This window comes from Podarcis filfolensis (genome assembly GCF_964270895.1).
Source record: "Podarcis filfolensis genome assembly, chromosome: 3".
Lineage (NCBI taxonomy): Eukaryota > Metazoa > Chordata > Lepidosauria > Squamata > Lacertidae > Podarcis > Podarcis filfolensis.
The window spans coordinates 107,918,203-107,931,766 of NC_139606.1; the positions used below are offsets into that span (position 1 = coordinate 107,918,203).

A 13,564-nucleotide genomic window follows, 5' to 3' on the forward strand; every position below is an offset into this window, starting at 1 on the left:
GTCAACAGCAAGGATAGAATTCAGGACATCAGTAGAAGGTGCTCTGTCATGTTCACTGCTATTTAAAGGTGCATGCTGTAAATCTGGGGTGCCATCCAGAAGTTGCTAGGCTGTGACTCCCATGGCTAATGGTCACAGATGATCAGGCTTGTAGTCCAGCAAAGTCTGGGGGGGGGGACACAGCATCGGGCACCCCTACTGTAAACAGTGGAATGCAGGTCAGTGGCTATGTGCATATCATGCACACACACACACACACACACACACACACACACCATAAAGGGAAGCGAGATAGGGAATACGGAATTTGAGAGAGAGAGGATTAGAAATGCTCTTCAAGAACATTCAAATATCTAAAACACAAACACACATCCCAAAACAAGAAGGTATGAAAATGGTGTTAAATCAAGACAGGGACGGGTGGGAGAAAACCAAGAACTGGCTCCTGTTGTTATGCCATGAACAAAGGCAACATGATGGTACCGATAAAAGCTCAAAGAAAATTAAATACCAAGAACGATTGGGCTGAGCCAAGCAATAACACACACAGGGGGGATTCTGAGTTATGGCTGAAACTGTGGCTTTAATTAAGCCCAGTTGTAGCTGCATTGGGGATTGTTAAAAATCAACACAAAGCCTGCTAACATTTGTTTAGCAGTCTATGGAAAGTTTCCAGGTATTCCTCTTAAAAAGATATGAGCAAGAATTGAGCCATCACTGCAATTGCCACCAGCATGGGTACTGTAGCAAATCCAAGGGGCTGCACACCGCTCCTGTGGTCAATAATTGCACGCATACTGTATACACACAACCCAAATTCCAATGTATCTTCTGGGAACAGTATCTGTCAGTCTAAGGATGCTTCATCACACAGTGTTTTAGCCCCAAATGTTCTCTTTCAGTGCCTTCAGATGTCTACATGCCCCTGTTCCCCCCACCCACCTATACAGAAAAAACCCACAGAGAATCTCAGACCGTGTGCAGGAAGTTAATAAAGTCACCATAAATGCACTCCATGCCTTCTCCTCAGCTGAACTTAATGCACAGTGCACAGCTCATCATATTCACATATGAAATGTGGTTAGTATACAATCTGGAAACTTCCAGCACCAACTGGGCTCCAACAGTGCATAGCACAACAACCCTACATTGTTGCACGGCAGCACAAATCCCTACTGTGTATGGGAGAAGGAACTTTAGTTCCACCCTGCATTGGATACAACCTCTTGAAGGCCTCTCACAGACACCTGGGATCCAGGCTGCAAATTGTGGAGCAATCAAAGTAGAGCTTGCAACTTTGAGGCCTGCTGTCTAGATCCCGGATGGATCTAGACAGCAGGGTTACCCGGATGCCAGAAGTAAGTGGATGTCCTTGAGGGAGTGGGTGGTCTCTGAAGAAAGCAGTGGGCAGTCCCTTGCTAATGAAAACAAGCCTAGATCCTACTGAACATATAACAACCACACAGTCTCTAATCTTCCCTGTTAGGGAAAATATTAGAGAGGAAGGTCGCCTCTCAACTCTAGGTAATTTTGAAGGAAAGCAATTATTTAGGATCTTTCCAGTCCATGCCACCCTTGTTTTTGGACAGAAACGTCTTTAATACGTGGATACACAAAGGAAGGGGCAATGGAAGTCCAACCGTATTGGTCTTGCTGGACTTCTCAGTGGCTTTTGTTCTTGTTGAGCTTGGTATCCTTCTGGAATGACCAGAGAGGGCTGTCTTAGTAGGTCTTGATGTTTCAGTGACTCCAGTCCTTTCTGGATGGCTGATTCCAGAAGGCAGTGCTGAACGAGTCTTGTTCATCTCCATGGTCTTTGGTATGTGAATGCTGCAGGGCTCCATTTTGTCTTCTGTGCTTTATAACATCTATATGAAAATGCTGGAAGAAATCATTTTCCACCATCCAATCCCAGGGAGGCTGTGGAAGCTCTGAACCGGTGTCTGGATATAGCATTGGGGTGGATGAAGGTGGAACAGCTGAATCTTAATCCAGACAAGGCAGTGAGGGTGAACAAGCAAGAACTTGATTCAGACCCGATGGCGGTATTGTGGGTTGGGAAGTTGGCAATTGTGGATGGAGTTATGATGCCTGGCCTCGATGAACTGCACTCCCCTTGAAGAACTATGTGTGCAGCTTGAAGCTGCTCCTGAACCTGTCATTATCCTGGTACAGCTGCTGTGGATTTAACCATAGTGGTTGACCCTGACTAGAGTTACCCAGGTCCTAGTTATCGCCAAGCTGCCCAAGGAAACTCTTCCAAATGGATTACACTTGGTTCTTCAAGTGCTTTCCTTAATGTGAGTTTGGTTATGTGATTCTCAGCTGCTTTTGAATTCGGTTGGACTTACAAAACCAAGATGCTGCTTCCTGATAATTTATATTACTTGGTGTGTCGATGATATTCACGTGTACAGCTGTCACTTTGTGAGGGCATAACCCTGAAAGGTGGCCTATAACCCTGTTAAGTAAATAAAGGTCCAGAGGATTGCAAAACTCGGCTTTAAACTGCTGCTTAGCAACGTGCTTACAGGTTGGCCTGGTCAAGTCAGCAGAAGCACTCAGTTCTCCATCTGTAAAATGGGAACAACATTAAGCTCCCTCTCAAGGGTTGACAGACATGGTGTCAATTGCAAAGCATTTTGGAGTACAGAAAATTGTGATTGGTTAAATAGTAATAGGAATAACTGGACTAGAGGAATTATACAGCAATGGAGTGACATGTCAACAAACCACAATGCCTATCTACTTGAGAGACCTCTGGCTTAACCTCTACCTTTCTTGCCAGGGATCAGAGAATCCAATCCATTCCACTTTGTGATTGTTGGAATGTCAACTTCATTATAGATCCTGATTGTTCAAGGGAGACAAATGGTTCCAGTGGCCTCTGGATTAGTGTCCTTAGAATAGTGCACCCCCAGTTGGGCGGAACTGCAGCAATAGCATCCCAGCAGACATATCACTGATGGAGGGAGAGGGTTGAGGGGACAGCAAGATTGGGGCTGTGCAAAGGCACTTGCAGGAGTGCTGGATTGACTCCACTCACACAGCCTTGACCTCACAATCACCTCACCACTCCTGCCCCCAGGAAGCAGCAGAGCCGCCACTACCAGGAGGCTATTGCTGGCAGTTCTGCCCCACCAGGCAGGCTGCTCCTGTTGCAGAACTCTGAAAGCCAACCACAGGATATGAAAACCATCTTTAAAGTATATGACGCCTAGCTTTAATGGTCTTACACAACCTCCCAAGACTATTTGCATACCTAGGGCAATTCTCCATACCGGGTATAATCAATGGTCTGTCGACCGTTCACCTAGTGAGAATTAAAGTTCCATATCTTTGCGAACAATCTTTGGTAGGTTGGGCTGGCTTTGATGAGACTGCTGCAGGATAAATGGTTAGTGGGCCACAGCTATTGTGTTTAAACGAATGCTCTTAAAATCAATTCCATTCTTCTTTCAAGGCACCGCTTCTTGGTTTCTGTGCTCCCTTTAATACAAGTTGTTATTGCCCAATCTCTACAAGCTATGGAAGGTTGGTTATAAAATAAGCACAGGCAATGCTTTCGTTAATAAATTTGTTCTCTACACCCACTTGCGGATTATTTATTTAATTTGACATATTGTGATGCTTTTGCCAAAGCCTTCCCCCACCATCTGAATATACGAGTATAGTAATAATTAAAGGTTTTGGTTTGTTTTTTATTTAAAAAAACCCCACTTTGTTTTCTCAAAGCGTTGACATCTACATGACTTCAGTTTCACTCATGTGTCAAATGTAGTTCAAAGACAGTCTGCACATTTATTTTGTTTGTTTCACCTAGGAATTGTCATTATCACAGTCTACAAAACATTAACTTTTTTATGGCAGAAAAAGAACACATCTGGAAGAAGCCAAGATCCCATGTACCTACACAAGCAAATCCACCACATAACAGTTTCTCCTTCCCCCTCCCTGCCAGAAATCCAACTGTCAGAATTTACATCCTTACCTGCTGGATAGCGTTCTATAACTGGCCAGTTGTCCACCTGTAATGTGGCATTACCACCACTTCTTGTGAAACGTACTACGTGATATTTCCCATCATTAATGATTGCGTTGACCTCTTCAATTGCGATATCATCTGTTCCAACATTAAATTTAACTCCAATTTTTCCTTGGTGCTGTAAAGAAAAGCAAACGACAGAAACAACATGGTTAATCAGAAGCCCATTTAAAAAACCAAAACACTTTTAGATACAGTATTATGCAGATAAAATATCCTGAAGATATCTTTTAACTTCTTCAGGACATGTGGCGGTAAGAATCCTCTGGACCAGGACTGAACAATTTGTGATTGGGAATGGAGAAAACTTGTTTCTATACAAACAAGGAATTCTATGTTTCCAGTCATAACCCTTTGCTACCTACCCCGGCTCATTCAACTTTATTGTCTTAGAAACTATGAACCAAGGATAACCACCATACGGTTGTTTACGTGAACAGAGACCCTGTGCACAAGTCAACATCTCTTGACCTGGCCTGAAGGTTATTCACTTCTTTTCATTCATTTCAACCACTGATTCACCCCCTTGACAACACAGGGCAAACAGAGGCAGAGGTGAGTTTCCTGGTTCTTATGCCTAGGATAAATGACTTTGTGAGGAGACTGTGCAGTTTTATAAAACAGGAAGACACTGAAAAGCAAAACATAGTCTAAGGTGCTTCTTGGGGTATTGGGGCTCAGAAGGTCAGAACTCTGAATAGTCACTTGCTCCAAAACTTGAAGCTAGTTGAAATTCATTGGGAAACTTAAATCGCTCTGCTAAGGATACTGAAAGCCAGATCTTAGTGGTTTGGAAGCAAAGTCACACAGGACCAGATCAAATAGCGCCTGTCCCTGCAGCAACCCATAAACATGATAGGATGAAACATGTGTGTTGCCCCTCTTCCCCTCCAGCCTGATTCACTTGCCCAGCCTTCAGTGTCTTTGGGTGTTCAGTAGCATTCAAACAGGGCTTCCTTATGAAAAATCCGGTGCAAGTGGGATTATTGCACATGAGCAATATTCCAGAAAAAAATCCAGGGGCTGACCATGAAATCAAGTCCTATTCTCACCTGGAGTACTGTGTCCAGTTCTGGGCACCACAGTTCAAGAAGGACACTGACAAACTGGAACGTGTCCAGAGGAGGGCAACCAAAATGGTCAAAGGCCTGGAAACGATGCCTTATGAGGAACGGCTAAGGGAGCTGGGCATGTTTAGCCTGGAGAAGAGGAGGTTAAGGGGTGATATGATAGCCATGTTCAAATATATAAAAGGATGTCACATAGAGGAGGGAGAAAGGTTGTTTTCTGCTGCTCCAGAGAAGCGGACACAGAGCAATGGATCCAAACTACAAGAAAGAAGATTCCACCTAAACATTAGGAAGAACTTCCTGACAGTAAGAGCTGATCGACAGTGGAATTTGCTGCCAAGGAGTGTGGTGGAGTCTCCTTCTTTGGAGGTCTTTAAGCAGAGGCTTGACAACCATATGTCAGGAGTGCTCTGATGGTGTTTCCTGCTTGGCAGGGGGTTGGACTCGATGGCCCTTGTGGTCTCTTCCAACTCTATGATTCTATGATTCTATGTTTCAATAGTTACGCCCTAGCAAGAATACTGGAGATGGCCGGGGTGTGCCAGAAAGCATAGAAAGAAGGGATGACGCTCTCTCACTCTGTAGCAGCCTTCCTCATCATGGTTCCTTCCATATGCTTTGGACTACAACCTCCATCATCCTTGACCCTTGACTCCGCTGGCTGGGGTTGATGGGACTTGTAGTGAGAAACATCTGGCAGGCACCAGGGTGAGAAAGTCGCTTGATATAACACTCGTGAGATAGGTTACTTGCAATATGACCAATAGATCTTTAGCAAGCAGAGGAACTAAGAGTCATCCATGAAAGGACAAAATTCTTTCATCTCTAATTAAAGCAACAACAACATAGAACTGTAGTGGTATCACTGGAAATAGCTGATTTATCTACGAACAACATTGCCCCTTCTCCGAGACAAGTATCCACTCCAAATGCTATTATCCATTTTAATTATTATTGAAAAAGCATCCGTAACGTGGCATTTATAGCTTAATGAAGTATCTTGCCATGTTCATTTAAAAATACTGACTAAAGCAATTATTGATTTCTGTTTCCACAGAAGACAGGCGAAATGCTTCATTTCTGAATAATGACTCTTATAAAACTAAAATGAGAAAGAAGCAACGTCGCAGAGCGTGTGTTAGGGAAAAAAGAAAGGAAGAAAAGGAAGAGGTTACCGCTGGAGCCTGACTAAATAAATGATACTGCTGCATCCTAATTCTAGAAATGTGTTGTGGCTGCCATTGAAATGTCCTCGGGTTCAGGAACACATAGAAAAATTCTTCATTTTAGCAAAAAATAATAATTCCTTATTCTACAACCTCTTGATCTTTTCTCTCTCTCACTGCAAAATCCTTTTTCATCTCTAATGTAAGATCACATAGCTCTAACACCCACATAGCTACATAGATCTGCTTCTGTACAGCCCACAATGTGGAACAGTCTCTCTGGAATAGTCTTCCCCCAGAAACAAGGCGAATACATTTTTCTGACACATGCTGAAAATATTTCATTTCACCATGACTTTTGCTGGCTATTGATATATGCCACTGTAAACTTTGTTTTGTTTTTTAACTTATTGAACACACCAAGGCTTACTTCTGAGTAGACAGGCATAGGATCGCCCTATTCGAGTTACTTCTTGTTCATATTCAATTCCAAAACCAAACGGCATGAGAACGTGCATTTTTCCCGACATTTCTTAAAAGTTAACTGACAAATTGTGCAATTCACATGTTTTAATCACCCACTTACTCTGCTATTCATATTCAACAGAAAATGTACAAAATGCTAAATTGCTCTTGTGATGTAGCAATCACCCCTTTCACAAAATTATTAAACATACAAGAACTTTTCTAAAGGCACGTGACTCTAAAACACGTACTTTACTCAAAGTTTTCCCTTCTGAAATCAAATACTTTGACATAAAAAAACCCCACCAAAACAAAAACCTAGCTGATTTTTTATGATGGTCGATAATCACAGTATTCACACACACACAGCAATGATTTCCCTACTTGCCTTCATTTGAGTCCTATGTACAATTTTACAAATACAGGGAAAAGAAGCAAAACACCTTTTAAATAAAATTGAGCAGGTGCATGCAAATGATTTTAACCAGACACATGTCAGAGCTCTTACGTTGAAAGAAGAAGAAGAGGAAGAGGAAGAGGAAGAGGAAGAGGAAGAAGAAGAAGAAGAAGAAGAAGAAGAAGAAGAAGAAGAAGAAGAAGAAGGCCAACAGAACAGAAAAACTGAAAATCAATCCAAGGGTGCATGAAAATAATTTTGGTTGAAAAATAAGCAATGTTTCTCTTTGTTTTACATGTAATTCCTCAGTTCTTTGGAGAACTTCATAATGAGCCATATGGTGAGTGAATATGAACTGTAGAGGGGTTCCTTGACCTAGACAACTGTCTGCAAAGGTGGAGAGAAGATTCATATCTTCTTTCTAATAATAAGTACACAAGGAGATTTTACAAATTGTAATCCTACAACAACTGGAGGAAACCACATTGGCTCTCCTTGCACGAAGGCACCCATTCTTTCTGTATCCTGCCTGCATGAGTAGACATGCTCAGCCTTCTGAGCTCAAAATTGGTGGCTAAGTAGGCTTTCTTGCTGTGTTTTGGAAGAACACACACACATTTCTCCAGTCAAGAACCGTCATGAAGAGACAGGAAGCCTCAAGCTCAATAACAGAGCATCTGCTTTGCATGCAAAAAGTCACAGGTTCAATCCCTGATATCCAGGAGTTGCCAGTAGGGTGGCCTTCTTCACCTGCCTTCTGAGTGGGGAGCATCTCTACTGGTTCCTGAGACTGGTGAGCTCGGCATGGTCCAGACAAAGCAACAGGAGCATCAAATTGTGGACTGCTGCGTTCACACCATGATGAACTTCCCACACCTCTCCTATTCATCAACCTGCAGCAAGTCTTGGGATTTGGGAAGACAGGTGAGCAATGCCACCTTACCTGAGCTGACCCACCATCCACTACTGCTGGCATCTTCAGCACCCTGGAGAGCTACTTCCAGTCAATGTAGACCACACTGAACTAGATTAACCAATGCTCTGGCTCAATATAAGCCTGCTTCCTGTACACCTGAGCTGGTCTAAAAGCACAGAACTTTACAAATGATGTCCCTATTTCCATCAGAGAAATGTTGGAGGGTATCAAAATGGCGAGTTCTGGGCCAGGTGAAAAAGTCATTAAAACTAGTACAAATTAGAAGAACAGAACGCAACATAACATTCTGAAATTGTGCAAAAGCAGTGGGCTCCAGAGATCTAGCACTTTGGGTTCATCATTTTTCCATTTGACTTTTAGTCATTGGATTAGATCCCCAAAAAGGTGCCCATCATGGAAGACCCTTTCATGAGCAAGAGGATACCCTGGGCTCCATCTCATTGGGTTGATGGCCTCCTGCCTCTTAAATTGTCTTGTTTTTGCACATTCATTTTATGCTCTGCGATTTGTGCTTCTGCTGGCTTTTGAGTACCTTTATGAAGCAAATGCTTTAGATGGCTTTAATTTCTACCAAATTGGTTACGCCTTGATGCGCATTTTGTAAGCCACTTTGTGGCTTTAAAAGTGGGATATAACCCCATTAAATAATAAATGAATGCATGTTAGGAAATTCCCTCCTCTCGATAAATTTTCATGGTGTATTAAAAAGGAAAGACTAATTAATTCTAATCCTAACGGTGGGTGGAGCAGGGTAAAACAGATTGATAAAACATGTACTAAAAATGCCGTTTCTGCTTCTTAACCCTGACAAGCCTCAAAAGAATAATAAAGTACAGTCATAAAATATGGTGCTTAAAGTGCCGTTAACTGTTACTTTTCTCCCCAAAGTTATCTGATTTCTCTGCCAAATTAAGTACAATGTAGAAGGCATTTTCCCGTGAAGCATTAAAAAAAAACCAAGTTAGATTGAGGTGTTACTATCAGCTGCTGTTTACAGAACAGGGCATACATATCCCAGAATTAATCTCAAAAATCAGACAAATAATAATAATAATAATTTATTATTTATACCTCCAAGGAAGGAGAGTCCACAACCTCCCGGGGGAGACTGTTCCACAGCTGAACAGCTCTCAGTCAATGTAACCCAACTTCTCTAAAAAACCCATAAGTTTTGACCCTGATTCCAATAGGAGGTGGATTGCAAGCAACTTCAGTTATTACCGAAAAAGTAAATACACAGTGTTGCCCTCAAAGGCAGGGCTACCAAAAGTCCATTACAGATCCACCTAGTGCCTTCTACATTCTTTCACGTTTTGCTCTTCATCCTACAGGTTCTGTCCTTTCCCACCCTCACCTGTTTTCCCCAACCCCTGTTCCATTAATGAATCAATATTTTTTTAAAAAAATTTAAAGTTGAAATGAGCCTGAAAGCAAAAAAGAACAAAAAGAAAAAATAAGAACCCTCATGCTCTTTCCTCTAACTTCTGAGAGAATATAGTTACTAATATCTAATCTTTTCATGAAATTTATCCCTGTGCTGAAGACTCATTTGTTACTTAAGCTCCATTTGGGGGGTCAGAAAATTGGCCTGAAGAGCAATTTAAGTCATGCACAAGCTTTATGTCATCATTATGACCTAGGTAGGATGCGAGTAATCTGTTGGGAAAGTGCATCCATTTTCCTGCAATGTTCTTTTTTTTAATAGCTGAGACTAAGATTAATTTTTTTTAAAGAAACCTCCTGAAATTATTTTGGGGAGGCTTCCCCAGGCCATTTCCCCCCCTGCCAAATATTATTCTAATATTTTATGGTGCGTTCTCTCTCTCTCTCTCTCTCTCTCTCTCTCTCTCTCTCACACACACACACACACACACACACACGAAAAGGGGTGCCCTACTCCTACCTTCCTGCTTTTTCCTCTCTCCCCCTCTTCCTCCCAGTAAGTGCCAGTAAATCACTTGCGTGGCGAGGCCCGGGGCCCCACCATTCCCCTTAGATAATAAACACCCGGACACAAATATTTTGAATTAATGGGATAAATAAGGCCACAACTTTATTGGTTACAGATGTGAGCGGTTTGGCTTAGGCATTGGGTGAAACCAGACTATATCTTGAGTCCTGCATGCCCGCAGGAAGTCTCTTAAGGGTCAACCACCGACAGGGGGAGCCCTGTGATATACATCAATTAAGAGCACCCCCAGGGTCCCCGATGGGGTTATGGAATGGCCCTAGCCCACGCCCAGGCTTTGGACAGGATCCACACACCCTGGATCCCTTTAACAGGAGACCCTTAATGAGGAGGGGCAGGCAGAGGCAACAACCACCTTTTCCATGAACCAGGCTTACCCAATGCCTAACCTTACAAAGTTGTGATGGTTTGCTACAAGGTAGGCGAAAACCAAATGGCTGGTGCCAATTTGCCAAGTGGAAAAATTCCTACCTGGCCCCAACCATAAGGCGACCGGTCTTAGTCCAAATCAAGGCCAAAGTCAAACAATTCATAAAAAGAGGGTGGGTGGGGTGGGTGATCGGATGAGGAGGCAAAAAGGAGGCTGCCCCCCATCTGCACCAAAATTTAAACGGCAGCAACCACGCCACCTGGCTAACCCAATTGGTCAACCAGGGGGTGTGACGTGGCTGGAAGTTCCGATGATGTGGGCGTGTCAGGGATTGGTTTGCAGAGGAGGGAGGGGGGGAGACAGGAATGTACAGAGAGCCTCCTCCTCTGATGAGCAGCTGCACTTCATCAGAGTCAGGGGAGAGAAACTTTCAGGAGACACGGAAGATGAGAGAGAGAGAAGCCCAAAGGCTGCTACCAAAGAGAGAAAAGAGCAGTTTCCGTCGCTTAGTTTTCCACGTAAGGAAAGGAAAAGAAGAGGAGGGGGTTTCCGGGGTTTTTCTGCTGGAGGGGGAACAGGTGAGGACCACTTCTGGAAACTGCTAGCGATTGAGGCAGACATGCTTTTGAAACCTCTGCACTGTACATAAGTTTTGCACTCAATAAATCCTGTAAAAGACAGGCTGGAGTCCCGGGCTGTTATCTCCGCAAGCATCCACATTCCATTCTTACAGCGCAGCATCCCTCTGTCTAGTGCTGGGTCACAGGGAGGTCCTGAAAGCCCTCCTGCAACTCTGCCCCGCCAGGGAAGGAGAGCAGTCCTGCTGGGAAGACAGCATAGTGGATCCACTTGCTCAGTGATCTCCTTCTGCTAATATCATTATTATGGCTTCCAGTGCCCAAGAACTGTGACAAGCTCTAAGACCACGACCCAGTGTTTATACTGCAAATCAAGTTGTAATCCGAGTGTTTGGTTTTGCGCCTAAACACCCTGTGGTCCACCTTTTTAAAAAATTAAAAACAACCGCAACCACAAGATGGTATAAGCAGCTTCATCAGAACAAACCCATTCCCTGCGGCACTAGCTTTTTAAACAAAAAAACATTCTCCGAAACAATAAAAATTGCACCGTCAGTCAGACATGAATGAGCATGTGCAAATTTGCCAGGAAAGTGCTTTTTCTCAAGGAAGAGCTCATATAAACCAACCTCATAATGCTTACAACCTTTGTCCACTTTCACAGAAAGCAATAATACTGAAACTCCCAATGGGGTGTGTTTGGAGAATCGAGTTAAAAATCTTTCAACCCTGCTTGTTTGCATTCTGGAAATGTGGTTCCTGGAGATGCAACAGATGCAAACCAAGACTAAGTAATTTTAGCTGTGCTGTCTCTAGGCTTCAGAGGGCCTTCCTGAATGGACCCACCTTGTTCTTGCTACTTGCTGGAACTAGAGATGCTGGAGGGATCCATTTAATGTGATGCTCACCTCCCAAACTGATGTGCAAAAAAAGGAATCTGGTTTCCCCTTGATTTTCAAGTTTCACAGGATGAAACGGTTAAGTCAGCTATGATTAAATGGGCACAAGATCTTGGACACAACATCATGTTTGCTGACTGGGAACAGTTATGGACCACAGGTATGAAATTTACGGCATGTAATGCCTTAAGAGACAATATTATGAAAATGATATACAGGTGGTACATGACCCCAGTCAAGCTTGCAAAAATATATCACTTGCCCGATAATAAATGCTGGAAATGTAAGGAGGTTGAAGGTACATTCTTTCACCTTTGGTGGACGTGCCCAAAGATTAAGGCTTTCTGGGAAATGATTTATAATGAAATGAAAAAGGTATTTAAGTATACCTTCTTGAAAAAACCAGAGCCTTTTCTCCTGGGCATAGTCGGCCATTTGGTGCCAAAGAAGGACAGAACTTTTTTTATGTATGCTACAACGGCAGCAAGAATACTTATAGCAAAGCACTGGAAGACTCAAGATCTACCTACTCTGGAAGAATGGCAGATGAAGTTGATTGACTGTATGGGACTGGCAGAAATGACCGGCAGAATCCGCGACCAGGGAGAAAAGTCAGCAGAAGAAGATTGGAAGAAATTTAAGGACTATTTACAGAAATACTACAAAATTAATGAACTCTGAAAAGATGTTGGATTGAACTTTTGTGGTCTCTAGCTGTTATGATAAAGATAATAGGGACTAAAATTGTTTAAGTTATTAAATTTAAAAAAGTTGAGTGGAAAATAAGGTGTTATTTTAAAAGGAATGTTAAGAGATTAGGATTTGCTGAATTAACAAGAAAACAAGAAGGGGAGGTATGAGGAAGTCAAAGAAACATGTTATTGAAAAATTGTTATTGAAATTGACGTGTTTTTAATATTTTTCTTTTTCTTTTTCTTTTTGTGTTTATATAAAATTGGAAAATCTAATAAATATTCATTTTAAAAAAGATTTTCAAGTTTGTCTGATATTTTTATTTTTTATTTTTACAATGCAGCTCTCAACTCAAAAACAGCACTGAAATGTGTTTTAAAATGTGCATTTTTTTTAAGAAAAAAATACATTCAGTGCACAATCTGAACACCTTTAAGCCAGGTTTTCCAGTGCCCTGCCAGGCCCTTGATAGCAGGGCAGATTCAGGGCAGATGCACCCCTCTGTTCTTTTCTCAGGCCTGGGTATAGGCCAAGGGGACAGGGAAGCCATTTTCAATGCTCCCCCCTGACATGCCCACTACCTCTAAGACATGCTCCCCTTTCTAATAACATTGAAGTTTCTGCAGTGGTGCAGAGAGGAATCAGATAATGGATCTCCCTTGCTGTGGTTGGAGCTCTCTCTCTCTACCTGACCTCAGAGAGGGGGATCCAACATATCCTACGACCCCGGTGATGCCCTTCAAGGGGCCTTAGGATTACAGTCGCAGAAAGGGATGCTTTATTGCTCCTGATACATAGTTTCCTAATGATGCCATCACACTGCAGTTTGTGTAACGGCTGGCAGGTGGCGCTGCAAAGTGCAGTGTGGTACAAAACAGGGCTCTCAGACCTGATGGGCCATCAGAGAAGTCTGAGGGTGAAGAGGAAGGAACTGGAGACAAAGGCAGGCTGAGGGTAGCTCAGGCCAGCAAGGGA

At 42.8% G+C, this 13,564-nt stretch overlaps 1 protein-coding gene across 48 annotated transcripts in view; it reads right to left on the minus strand.

The window, feature by feature from the left end:
* The window catches only part of NRXN1 (neurexin 1), a 986,669-nt gene that overhangs the window by 152,577 nt on the left and 820,528 nt on the right, over positions 1-13,564 (minus strand). For all 48 annotated transcript variants that reach the window (XM_083604813.1, XM_083604810.1, XM_083604804.1 and 45 more), the window contains one exon: positions 3,992-4,163. In XM_083604813.1, the coding sequence (XP_083460939.1) occupies positions 3,992-4,163 (172 nt within the window). The remainder of the gene's footprint in view (positions 1-3,991; positions 4,164-13,564) is intronic.